This window comes from Centrocercus urophasianus, unplaced genomic scaffold, assembly GCF_019232065.1.
Source record: "Centrocercus urophasianus isolate 14NV4802_14NV808 unplaced genomic scaffold, USGS_Curo_1.0 seq_13, whole genome shotgun sequence".
Classification (NCBI taxonomy): Eukaryota; Metazoa; Chordata; class Aves; order Galliformes; family Phasianidae; genus Centrocercus; species Centrocercus urophasianus.
The window spans coordinates 44564760-44577219 of NW_024884475.1; the positions used below are offsets into that span (position 1 = coordinate 44564760).

General features: G+C 44.0%; 1 protein-coding gene across 1 annotated transcript in view; it reads left to right on the forward strand.

Annotated features, from left to right (window-relative positions):
* Positions 1 to 1766: 1766 nt before the first annotated feature.
* The window catches only part of ANTXR2 (ANTXR cell adhesion molecule 2), a 100482-nt gene continuing 89788 nt past the window's right edge, over positions 1767 to 12460 (forward strand). Inside the window, exons 1-7 of the mRNA XM_042812141.1 lie at positions 1767 to 1872; positions 2213 to 2284; positions 4885 to 4956; positions 9969 to 10050; positions 10572 to 10679; positions 10764 to 10832; positions 11696 to 11776. Of these exons, the coding sequence (XP_042668075.1) occupies positions 1853 to 1872; positions 2213 to 2284; positions 4885 to 4956; positions 9969 to 10050; positions 10572 to 10679; positions 10764 to 10832; positions 11696 to 11776 (504 nt within the window). The 5' untranslated portion in view covers positions 1767 to 1852. The remainder of the gene's footprint in view (positions 1873 to 2212; positions 2285 to 4884; positions 4957 to 9968; positions 10051 to 10571; positions 10680 to 10763; positions 10833 to 11695; positions 11777 to 12460) is intronic.

A 12460-nucleotide genomic window follows, 5' to 3' on the forward strand; every position in this document is an offset into this window, starting at 1 on the left:
ACATGCATGGTTGGAACATGGCTGGTGTTTTGTGGGTTCAAGTGTTGGACTCGATGATCTGTGTGGCTCCATTCAATACAGGATGCTGTGTGGGTCTGTGTCTATGACTTGAGCATTCACTGATTCCATGGTTCTATGACTTGGATATTCTGTGAATCTATGGTTCTAGAACATGGATATTATAGAATCACAGAATCATTAAGGTTGGAAAAGACCTCCAAGATCACCAAGCCCAACCACCAATCCACCCTCACCATGCCTACTAACCACATCCCTCAGCGCCACATTCCCACAGTTCTTGAGGGACAATCACTCCACCACCTTCCTGGGCAGCCAGTTCCAATGCCTCACCATTTTTTCTGAGAATAATTTTTTTTCCTAATATCCAACCTGAACTTCCCCTGGCACAACTTAAGGCCATTCCCTCTTTTCCTATCACTGTTACCTGCCTTTCAGGCAGTTGCAGTGAGCAATAAGGTCTCCCATGAGCTGCCCCTTCTCAAACTGAACAATCTGAGTTCCTTCTGCTGTTCCCATAAAATCTGTGCTCTTGAACCTGTTAATCTCTTTTGCCTTCCTCTGGACATGCTCCAGGACCTCGATGTCTTTCTTACAGTGAGGGTCCCAACACAATATTCAAAGTGGGGCCTCACTAGAGCTGAGTACAGAGCAATAACCACCTCCCTGCTTCCGTTGGCTGTACCATTTCTGACATGAGCCATAATGCTGTTGGCCTTCTTGGCCACCTAGGCACACTACTGGCTCATGTTCATATGGATGTCGACCAATGCCCCCAGGTCCTTTTCCTCTGTGTTGCTCTCCAGCCTCTCTTCCCCAAGCCTGTAGCGATGCTTGGGGCTGCTGTGACCAAAAGGCAGGACCCAGCACTCAGACTTGTTAAAGCTCGTACAATTGGCCTCTGTCCAATTGTACGACTGATTGTCACTGTGCAGATCCCTCTATAGGACCTTCCTATCCTCAGGCAGATCAACACTTCCCCCAAACTTGGTGTCGTTTGCAAACTCAGTGAGGGTGCACTCCATCTCCTCTTCCAGATCATCAATAAAGATAGTGAACAGGGCTGCCCTCAGCAGTGACCCGTAGGGAACCATGGGTTTAACTCCATTCACCACCACTTTCCATGCCCAGCTGGTTTTGTACGCCGAGAGGAATAAACCTGCCCAAACCATACACAGCCAGCCTCAGTGATAGTTCTGTGATTCCGTGGCTCTATGAGTTGGAAGAGCTTTATGTGGTTTTGGAGAAAAGTTGACGGCTCAGCAGCCCCGGCAAAGGGTGAGAACTCACAAAGGATGTAACAAAAATCATAAAAACAATACAGTGTCAGTACGTTCTGTGTGAGGTCCCTAGTTCAGCGGTGGCACGCTCCACGCTCACGTTCGGGCTGAGTCCCAGCGAGGGGGCAGCTCCGCGGGCTGTCTGAGCGCAATGCCAGACGCTCGGGCTCCGATTTAACCGGAGCTCCCGTGGTTACTGCGGAACAGTGCGCTCCCAGCCCCGGGGACCGGCGGGGAGGAGGCGCCTGAGGCGGCGGCGGCGGCGGCGGGCGGAAGGCGGGCGGAAGGCCGCAAAGGGGCGCGCCGAGCCCGGCCGGCCCCGGCCCCCGCCTCGGGCGACACGGAGAGGAGAGGGCGGGGGAGGGCCGGACGGGGGGCGGCCCTTCACCAGCGCCGAGCAGAGCACGGCCGCGCCGGGCCGCGTCCCCTCACCGCCGCCCCGAGGCTCCATGGCGCGGCCCGCGCTGCCGCTCCTCATCCTCCTCCCGCTGCTGCTCCCCTCCGCCAGCCCGGCCCCGGCCGCCGAGCAGCCGTCGTGCCACGGCGCCTTCGACATGTACTTCGTGCTGGACAAGTAAGGCTGCGCGGGTCCGCTTTGTCTGCCGCCGGACACCGGGTGCGGGCGGGGGGCGAGCGAGGGGAGGCCCGGCTCTGGGGGCGATGCCCTCACCCGCTGCTCGCGGGACGGAGTTTGAGTGCAAAACGCGTTTTCCGAGGGGAAAAAATCCGTTTTTCGGGCAGCATCTGCCGCCCCTCCCCCGCGGCAGCTGTTGGTGCGGGAAGTTTGTGCCGAGGGAGGAGGCACCGCGGCGTGGAGCGAAGCGAAGGGCCCCGCGCGGTCCGAATCCCTCCCAGAAACGGCCCCTCTGCCCTTTGTCCGTAAGGCTGCTGATGTGCACTGCTTTTCTCTGCAGATCCGGGAGTGTGGCACAGAACTGGCACGAGATCTTCGACTTCGTGAACCAGCTGACGGAGCGGTTTGTGAGGTGCGTTTTGGTCCTTCTAACATCTGCAAGCTCTGTAGATGTGTTGCACAAACACGCTGAGAGGCTGGCTTCCGTGTCCAGATCGCTAGAAAACAGTGCAAACTTTCATTCCGTCTCCTCGTGTTTGGGACTGCATAAAAAGGTGATAGCATGCACCTCTGGATGCTGTCTCTTAAATTACTTACAGATACCGTTCAGCATTTTTATTGTTTTTGGGGTTTTTTTTCTCCGTGAGCCACACGGTTTATTTCTGATAGAATATTTCTTGAAGATTGCATTCAGATCTGTAGGTAAAGCAGGCTGCCTGGTTATGGGTCTGTCTGTGTGTGAATGTGTGGTGCAATGATATGGAACAACTTTAAGTGGATGGGGCGAGGCTCTTTGCTGTGGTGTGCAGTGACAGGACAAGGGGCACAAACTGGAACATAAGAAGTTCTTTACAAACATGTGGAATAACTTTCCTATGAGGGTAACAGAGCATTGGAACAGCTGCCCGGAGAGGCTGTGGAATCTCCTCTGGAGACTTTCAGTACTTGCCTGGATGCTTTCCCGTATGAGCTGCTGCAGGGAACTGCTTTAGGAGGGTTGGGCTGGGGGATCTCCAGAGGTCTCTTCTAATCCCTATGATTCTGTGATTCAGGCCTGGACAAATTCCCAGGAAGTTTGTGCCATAGTGACTGTGTTCGTGTTGTGCAGATGTGTAATCAGCTCTGTGTGTAGCTGGCAAGCGTGGGTGCTGCAGGAATGCTGTGCAAACACTGCTAGCTACAGCTGAATGCAACCAGATGAGGGTGACTGTGCAGTAGCATCTCCTTAAAAGAAAACTGAAATGATTGAAACAAATAGCCCCCAGCACACACACATCCGTGTGGCAGTTTCTGCTAAGGCAAAAGACGTGAGTGGGCACTTAGAATCTAATAGCAGGATACAGATAGGGCTGTGTAATTTAATACTTCCCACATCCATTATCTGCAAAGCAAACCTTGCCTAGAGCAAGTGGATGACCTGAGGTGCTGGAAGTTCTATAAGCTTCAAAAGAAAAAAAGAAAGCCTGGGAGATCATAGCACAACTTTTTTTGCAGTGAGTGATTCTTGTCCCACTGAAAGAGTGGTGTTTGTTCAGTGTAAATCCAGTTCCTCACCTTGTACAGCCAAACTGCTCCTTGCAGCGGTTGTGGAGAGGAGCTCTGGCTGCCATTTTTAAACTGAAGGGAGTAGCTGTGGGCAGAACCACAGAGAACCACTTGGTAACAGTTTTCTTCAGCAAAAGCTTTCACTGAAGAATTTATTCCGAGCTGTGTGTCTTGTGTTCATTTGCTTGCCATTCTGGCTTGTCTGCAAAACAGTGTTTGTAGTGACAGTGTTGCGTGTTGGGCATCTTGGTTCTGAAGGGCAGGGTTGCTTCATACTCACATGATGCTCCTCCATCACCTGAGTGCTGGGAACACAAATTGAAATGGAATTTCTTACGAAGAGGACAGTTTCCTGAAGTTAGTTACATTCTAACTTTGAGGTTTTGGTCAGCAGAGAGCTGTGTCTCAAAGAGGGAAGTCTCACATTGCTTGGGCTGGGTGGTGAGGTAATCCACAGAGATGGGGATTTTGGTTGTTTGTTATTGGGCAACTGCTTACAGCATCTAACACAGCTGATAACACGCAGCCTGGGTTATAATTACATACACTGTGATTTATGAAAATTACCAAATATATTGAAATAGGCATGAATAAAAATTGAAGGCAAGCTGGACAGGTGTTGTTAGGACCTACCTTAGGAAAGTTACTATCTTGGCCTTCTGGAATATAAGTTCCTAGGGAATGCATTTTCCAGTAATGTTTGGAGGTAATTCCTCTTAATCTTGCTGGAAGAGACAAGTAGGTTTCTCCAAAAAAGACTTAATTCCTAGTAAAAATAATTTCATACAATTCTTTTCACAGTGCCAATTTCCTGGATCCTTTTATGGAGGTTGATCTTAAGTTACACAACTCTGTGTCACTGATGAAACACTCTCATTCTGAAATCAGGAGTTTGTGTAGAGATGTCTGAAAGACTTTTCTAGAGAGGAAAGGGACAAAGAGTACTACTACTTTGATTCTGCTGATTCTATGATGCAAAGCTACACTTTGTAAATTACTCTGTGATGGGATCAAACTTTATAAAGCAGTAACTACCTTTTGCATGTATCCATGTGTAATACACCAGAGCAAGAGTGTGCCCTGAGCATATGGCTCCAACTTATCTTTACACCAATGACCATGAAAACACATTTTTTAAATGTTGGTAGATCACAACCCCTGGATTTCACATTCTGTTGGGTCACATGACTTTCTAATTCTGAAGTTCAGCACCTGTTGATTTGGATTTCAGTCAGGCAGGAAAGAATAATATTTCAGCTACTTTGTTCTCAATGTAGATCTGGAAGAGAGATGGACATAAGCACATTAATTCCTTTCTCATTCTTGGTATAGTTGTTTGAAAGTGTGTTCTTCTGAAATTAGAGAATAAAGACAATAATAATAAAACATGAGTACATGAATGGAATATGTGCATCTGTTCTTTTTGTTTGACTAAAATCTTTTTTTTCCTTTTCCCTCTTTTAAAAGCCCCAAGATGAGATTATCATTCATCGTGTTTTCCTCCCAGGCACAAGTCATTATGCCATTAACTGGAGACAGGTTAGTGCACTGCGTTTTTAATTTCCCTCTTTCCTTCTCCCCACCAAAGGCTCTTATTAAATCAGAGGAGCAGATACTGCACAATAACTGATACCTGTAGGTGGTGGTCAGTCATGAGGCCTTTGTGCAGATCTGGATTTAATTTTGTAAAGCAAAGTCTGTAAATAAAAGCCTTCAGTGTTACTTAATGTCTATAGGTAAAGCATGCAGGGGTACATTAATGCTTCCTATACTTTCAGATAAGGTAGGTATTTTCTAATTGTAATTTTCTACTTCAGGGTAAGCTTTAGACAGTGAAGTTTGTGTCATTTGGAAGGTGAGAGGTCTTTCTGGCACCATGGACGTGTTTTGATGTGCCTGATCCCTTCCACGACCGATGTTTTCAGGTGCAGTGGAAGGCAAGGCTACTTGCATTGATTTTACAAGAATAGGAAACAGTTTTGTAGAAAATGTCTCAAACCACCAGGGTCCTGGTGAAATCCTTTAAAACCTATCAGATCCCGTCCTCGCTGTCTCTCTTCTGTCCAGAAACCAGACACAGTTCACAACTCTGTGGATTTGGAGCAACTGGATAAATCACATAGGAATCATTAATGAACTGTGTCAAAGTGAAAGGGAGGTAGTTCTTCCTTTCTGTTCCTTTCAGTAGAGTCAAGCTAAAGCACGATCTCTCCTATTTGTTCAGGTTACTGTGGTTTTTTTTTGTTATTTTTTTTATTTTTTTATTTTTTTTAAATAATTCATAATAGCAAGTACAACACTTACTGAAGAGAACACATTGGCAACAAGCAGTCTGGCACCCTAGAAGCAGACTGTCCAATGACACAGTTCCCCTCCTGTTTAGCATTTCAAAAAGTGGTCTGACTTGAGACCAGCCAAGAGTCTCCCCCCACCCGCACTCCAGTGCCGGATCTGCTCTCTGCAGGGACAGACAAGGTTATAAGCCATTTTTCCAGATGGCTTGAGAGAGGTCATGAGAGGACATATAAGCCCATTCCAAGGACTGCTCAAGTCAATGAGATCCTTTCTCTCCGTTTCAATGGGCCCTTAATCCCTGCCAATAGCCTGCTCCTTATCAAACTGGTTGATAGCACACAGACCACTCTGAATGCTTGGGCAGAACTCTGGAATCATGCCATGGAAACACAAGTGCCTTTCTCACTGCATGACAGTTGCACTCTTCAGGCTGTGGAAACCTACTTTAAAGCATGGGAAGAACCCATTTAGTTGCTGTGAGTTCCTCTGTCCAGCTTTTCTTCATTGCAAGGTTTGCTTTTGTGCATCCCTGCATGGGCAAAAAAAAAGCCTTATTGCTTAGGAGGAATTATAAGGAAGATGAAGAAGGGGGCAGGAGTGTCTGCAACCCTATGCAGATCAGCAAGAAGGGATGGGTACAGCTGGAACAGTTGTCATTTAAATACAGAAAGTCAGCAGTTAAAAATTGCTTGGAATTCCACACTCTAGTTGTTCTGAATGGGAGATGAGGATGCGAAGTGCAGTGTGGGATCAGGGATGTGAAACTGCACTGTGTGTGATGATGGGATGATGCAGCCTTGTTAGTTTATGTGCATTTTGGCTGTGCTGGGATATTTTTCCCCTCACTCGCTAATTCACAAATGCCAGGAAACCACAATTTATTCCCAGCAGTCAGCTCAAAGCTGGGAGGTCTTTTTTGTTTTAAAAGCCATAGGATTCTAATTGTTTGCACACAGTTACTGCTGTTTTTTACTGCATTATGAAGCTGTGGATATAAAGAAAGCCACACTATAGTGGTTAAGGCCCCAGATTACCAAACATTTTGTGACTGCGAACAGTGCTGTGTGGATAACTCTGCAAACAGAAGTCATTGCTAACCTCAGTATACACAGTGCTATGATAAATACATAGAAAAAAACACTGGAATGGAAAAGACTTCTCATGCTGTTTACGTGCTGTTGTAGAGATGCACATTTCCCCTGTGAAATTTGACTGGATACGATAAGCAAATGGTCAGCAAAAATTTGTGCATTCACATGTGGGTCTCAGCTGTGCTGCTAGTTTTAAAAAGCAAGTTGCTTGGAAAAGCAGTTACACTTAGGAACAGTTCCTGCATTCTCCTTGGGCCAGTTTTGTGCTGGCTAGCAGAATTTCAGGTTTCTGATGGTACTTGTCTTTCTTCTACCCAGAGCCCATGCAGGAGGCTTAACATTTTAAGCAGAATAAGTATTATTGTACATGGCCCTCTGTACTATTTGAGAGTTGTAGAAAGCCAGAAGCTCCTTCAAATCACACATCTAGCTGATGCGCAGAGTTAACTCTCACTGGTGGGCAAGCTGTGTTTGCTGGGGGTGCAGCCATCCTTTCTGTTCTTAAAGAGCACTGTTCCTTTGTTTCTCGGACTGGTACCTATGAAAAAGCAATGATTTGGATAGCTTTTAAGCTTCTGTCTTCAAGCACGCTTTGCTTTCTAGCAAGGATAAATCCTGTCTCTTTGTACATGTCCAAATGCAACATATCAGCAACATCAGCAGTCAGACCACTGGACTGCTGACAGCACTCTTATTAGCATTGTGCCAGTTAAACTTTAGAAAAGCAATAGGTAGCACCCTTGACTTGAGACACCTAGACAACATAACTGCAGCCTTTGGCCCAAGCAGGGAGTAGTGTTTGCAGACAGGCCCACACGCTTCCCGAAGGAGTTGGCACAGCTTTCACACAGCCAACAAGCTCTCTCCAGCTGGAGTGAGTAATGCTGGCATGAGGTCCTGCTCTCTGAGATGGAGCATGGCAGGGTTCCTCTAAGGGCACTGCAGAGGCCGCTACTATCGCCTCTTTTTTTTTGGCCACAGTGGGGCTGTGCCTGCAGCCCCTCTTGGCAGAACTGCATTGAGGAGCTAAAAAGAAACCCCAGAGCAAATTGGCAAAGGACATGTAGCTGCAGATGCATTTGCCTGCCTGCTACTGGAAGATTTATTGGAAGTAGTTGCAAAGTTTCTGAGAGACAGGGTAGCTGTTACAAACTGAATGTGCCTTTTCTCAAAGAGAGGTGTGATATACAATGAATGTGTGCATATACAATGAATGAGGAAGAGTTAGTAAGTCTGTGCTCATTCAGCTCAGTCACAGAGAAGCTCTAAGTTGCTGATATCATTTTGTTTTCCATTTCCCTCCCGCATTTGACTTAAACCATGAAGCCAAAGGCAATCCAGCCTGTATTACCATTATTGAATTTTGCTGCAGTTGTGTCCAGACACCCAGACTGAGGTCATGGCTCTGTTATTTCAGTTCAGACGAGTTTCATGTAAAACCAGATCTTCTCTGCAGTGTTCTCTGGCTACAATAGATCATTACAGAAACCAGGGACGGGAGAATTTAGAAAGATTCAGGCAGACACAGGCTCCTGTGTCAGCCCTTCAAACCTCCTGGGTACAAGTTGTAGGGTGCCTCAGCCAACCCCGCTCTTGCTGTCTTTGGGAATCATCTGCTCAGGCCTTGGGTTTCTGCATTGGCCTCATGACAGTCACACTGGGACTGAGTCCTACCTGACAAGCTCAAAGCATCTGGCTGGGCTGATCTGCAACACGTGCCCTAAGAGAAAGGGGCGGCGACTGATGGAGTTGCAGCTAAAAAAGCTGTTGCTGCCAAAGATTTTCCTGGAACCTCTTGTAGGCAGAGGCCTGGAAACGCCAGAGATTTCAGTGTGCCTGGGTCACAAGACATTTCAGATAAATAAAGCCCAACTGATTGTACAAAAGTTATTTTTGCAGAATGAAATCTGTTTCAGAAAACTGGGACTTCGGTTGCTGCTTATTTCTTGGCAGCAGAACACTAACGCCTGTGATGTGCTGCCACTCATCCTGGCAAGCACTGAGTATGTGGTTTATAATCTGCCTTCGTACATAATCAGTTTCAAGTTGTTTCTATAGATGCTGAATATAAAATATTTGGATCAAACAGATTGTATTATCTTACGTAACTTGCTTTCCATACATTCATGCAACTTTTTTTTTTTTTTTTTATTTTTATTTTTTAAAGTTTTAAATTCTATCAGTTGATCCTGTGATTGGGAGCTTACTACATCAATGGATTGTACTTAGGAACAAAGCTTCTACACATAGAAAAACCCCATCCATGGAACAAATGACTTGTGGGTGGCATTCAGGCAGAGCAGCATATGCATTCCTTCTCTGTCTTTTTTTTTTTTTTTTTTGTGTGTGTGTTTGTGCCTTAGGAAAACCTTTCATAAATCCTGCAACGCATTTTCCCTCCATCTCTTTGCTCTTGCTCATTTCCTGGTTTTTCCTTATATTTATTGTCCAGATTTCCTGTCTTTACTTAGTTTTGTTTTGTTCAGTTAACCCAGCCTCTTGCAGTCAATGGTGGATTTATTCAAAGGCCCATAAGAAATAATAGCACAAGCTTATTCTTTTAAATGTAAGTGAGCTGCAGCCTTTGCAAGTATGACATCTTGTCAAAGCTCATGCAGAAAAGCCATGAGAGCTTTGACACTAAAAGGTGTCTTGCAGGTGCTGCATTTACCTGTTGATGCTTGCTTTTAAATTATTGCAGTCTTTTTCCCACCTCATACCTGTATGTTGATCTGGATGATTTGACTAGAAACAGAACTGCTCCCTTAGGAATTTCCTTTTCTAACTGCAATGTGACTGGAAATGAAGTCAGTTTAATCGACCAAAGTGAAGTGAATATAACAGAATTACCATTGAGCTGTTTTAATGCTGAGGCACGGCCGCTTCTTTGCAGCATCTCCTCCATCTGAAGGGTTTTATTGAGTATGGGCCTTTGACTCATCAAGGCATCCTGTGTTATTGAGATCTAAAATAACTGTTACAACAGGCATTTTATGATGAACAGACAATCTGCCTCCACGTTATATCTCAGCTACGTGCTGTATTTCACGGGTTTTTATTTCAGATCTCATTTATTATGTTATTTTTCCACTGATAAACTAACACCTTTGCCTACTGTAAGTTGATGCTAAGTCTTTTACCTTTTTTTTTTTTTTTTTTCTCCAGAGAGAAAATCAAGGAAGGTCTCAAGAATTTGTCAGAAGTGAAACCAGCAGGTGACACATACATACATGAAGGGTTAAAACAGGTGGGTTTTGCTCATTATTTTGCAATCACAATATCCTCTGTTCTCATCCCATGGGTAGAAACTTTTTTTTTTTTTTTTCCTTTAATATCCATAGAGCCAAGATTGTAATTACAATCTTTGGGCTGAACAGTTCGACAAACAAAAGACTGTTACTATTTAAAAGGAAAACAAAGCAAAACAACTGTAACATTAAGCCATTATCTTTATATCTTGGAACCTACTGACTGACATTTAAAAATCCATGGATAGCAAAGGAAATCTTATGGTGGATTTAAAGAGCTGTTAAGGTTTTTTTTTTTTTTTTCGAGAATAGGTCAATTAATTGATGATGAACTCACTGCTGACTGGACTGTAGTGATAAATGATTTCCTTGTTTGTAATTTGTAAGGGGATTATCTGAGGAGATAAGTATGAAGATGAAACAGAGTTGTTCAGATGAGACACTTTGTTTACTTACAACCAACATCCTAGTTAAAAGTTAAGATATAATCTTAAGTGCAATAAATATCTTTCATTTTCAGGCCAATTTGCAGATTGAGAAGCAGGGAGCATCGAGGTTTTCTAGCATCATCATTGCGCTGACAGATGGCAAGCTAGATGGTCAGATTCCTTTGTATGCAGAAAAAGAGGTGAGCACTAGTTGAAAACACATTCTAAGAGTTTGTAATGACCACTGGATGAAAAAATACTCATTCCTCTCTATTCTGGGACAGGCAAAGACATCCAGACAGCTGGGGGCTAGAGTTTACTGTGTTGGCGTCCTTGATTTTGTACAAGCGCAGGTAAGAATATTACTATTTCAGATTACTAGATTGTAGCACGTTGTAGGGTTTTTATATGGTTCATGTTCAGTATTATACATTAGGCTGTACTGTACCTTCACTGGCAGACACTCACATGTGTTTACAGGCACAAGTAGAATATGTGGGTGTCACTTTTACTGTAGAAAAAAAGCTGCAGGCTATATCCTTGCTAACTTATAGCTGCCTGTAGCAAAAGTAAAACTCTTCCAGTAAGACAGTTACCAGATTAGGCAACAGTGTATATATGACATCGCTGTGTCTACTGTGTAGCTCCAGACAAGCTAAGCAGAGCATGTAACAGCTAAAGGAAATGGGAAAAAAGATAAAATGAAAATAAACTAAGGATCCATGATCCCTGTCTTCATTGATTGGAAGTTCTTCCAGATCTTCTATTCTCTGGCAGAACTGTCCTAATAGTCACTGCAGCTACTCTGGTCAGGTGAAAGAGTGCAAGAGGTATTTTACTACTGTAAAGGCACATAGAAAGGCCTTTTAGTGTAAGGCAGAGCAAACAGGGAAGGTAACTCTGGAAAGAAATTCAGAATTACCACCAAAACACAAGCTCTAAAAGATTCCTTTATTGTGTTTGTTTGATGTGTTGGATAGCTACTATAGAATTTAGTTTGCTGCAATACATTCTAGCAAATCCTCCCATTTAGAAAAGTTAGAGGTAGCTTCTATAGCTGAGAAGAACTCAAAACTTTCCTTCTTTTTGCAGGGGTGATGAAAAGTGGTGGCTTTTTTTTTTTTTTCCTCATCCCTTTATATTTTAATGCTGAAAAGTCATATGAAGTGTTTAATTTGCCAAGTAATTCACATGCATGTTTGTGTTCTCTCCAAAGCTTGAAAGAATTGCTGACACAAAAGAGCAAGTCTTCCCTGTCACTGGAGGATTCCAAGCACTTAAAGGGATAATCAATTCTGTGAGTACTAGGCAAGAACATTTCCTGAAGATTATAGCATACTCTCCACTTCCACTTACTTTTCCAGGCAGAACCGGTTCCTAAATCTGCAAATCCAGTGCATTATGCTCTCTCCTCCATATCTTAGAAATGCAGTTCTGATAATAAGCATTACCTACCACTTCTGCAAGTGTTCATGCTCAGACCTTGTATGGAGTTTGATGACTCCAAGCTCTGTTAGGTGAGTTTGAGGAGAATACATTGAGGTATGGCTGTTGCAGACTTCATCTAAAATAAATGGAGACCATTACTGCAGGAAAGTTGAGAATAACTGGTTGAAATCATTAGGAATGAGTAAAAAATATGTATTGTACAAGTCTTTGTATTCAGAGAAGCATTCTAAATACGTGCTAGACCTTAACCACTTGTGTTTCTACTAAGGAATGAGACTTTCAGTTGTGTTTTTTTTTTCTTCCCCCAAATGTGCACTGAGAGACTCATTAGTGAGAAGGGACTCTTCAAATGATTACTCTGAATTGCAAGAAGAGATCAAAGCAAGAGGAAAGTTATGTTTGTGGTCAGTGGCTGGACGTTATTGTAGCTGTCCTTAGAGCAGATGTGTTTGATTGTAAGGACCTAATTTATTTACTTTATGTTCAACCAAAGGCCATGTGCTTTGTTTAAGGTTTAGACTGCTGCTGCTGC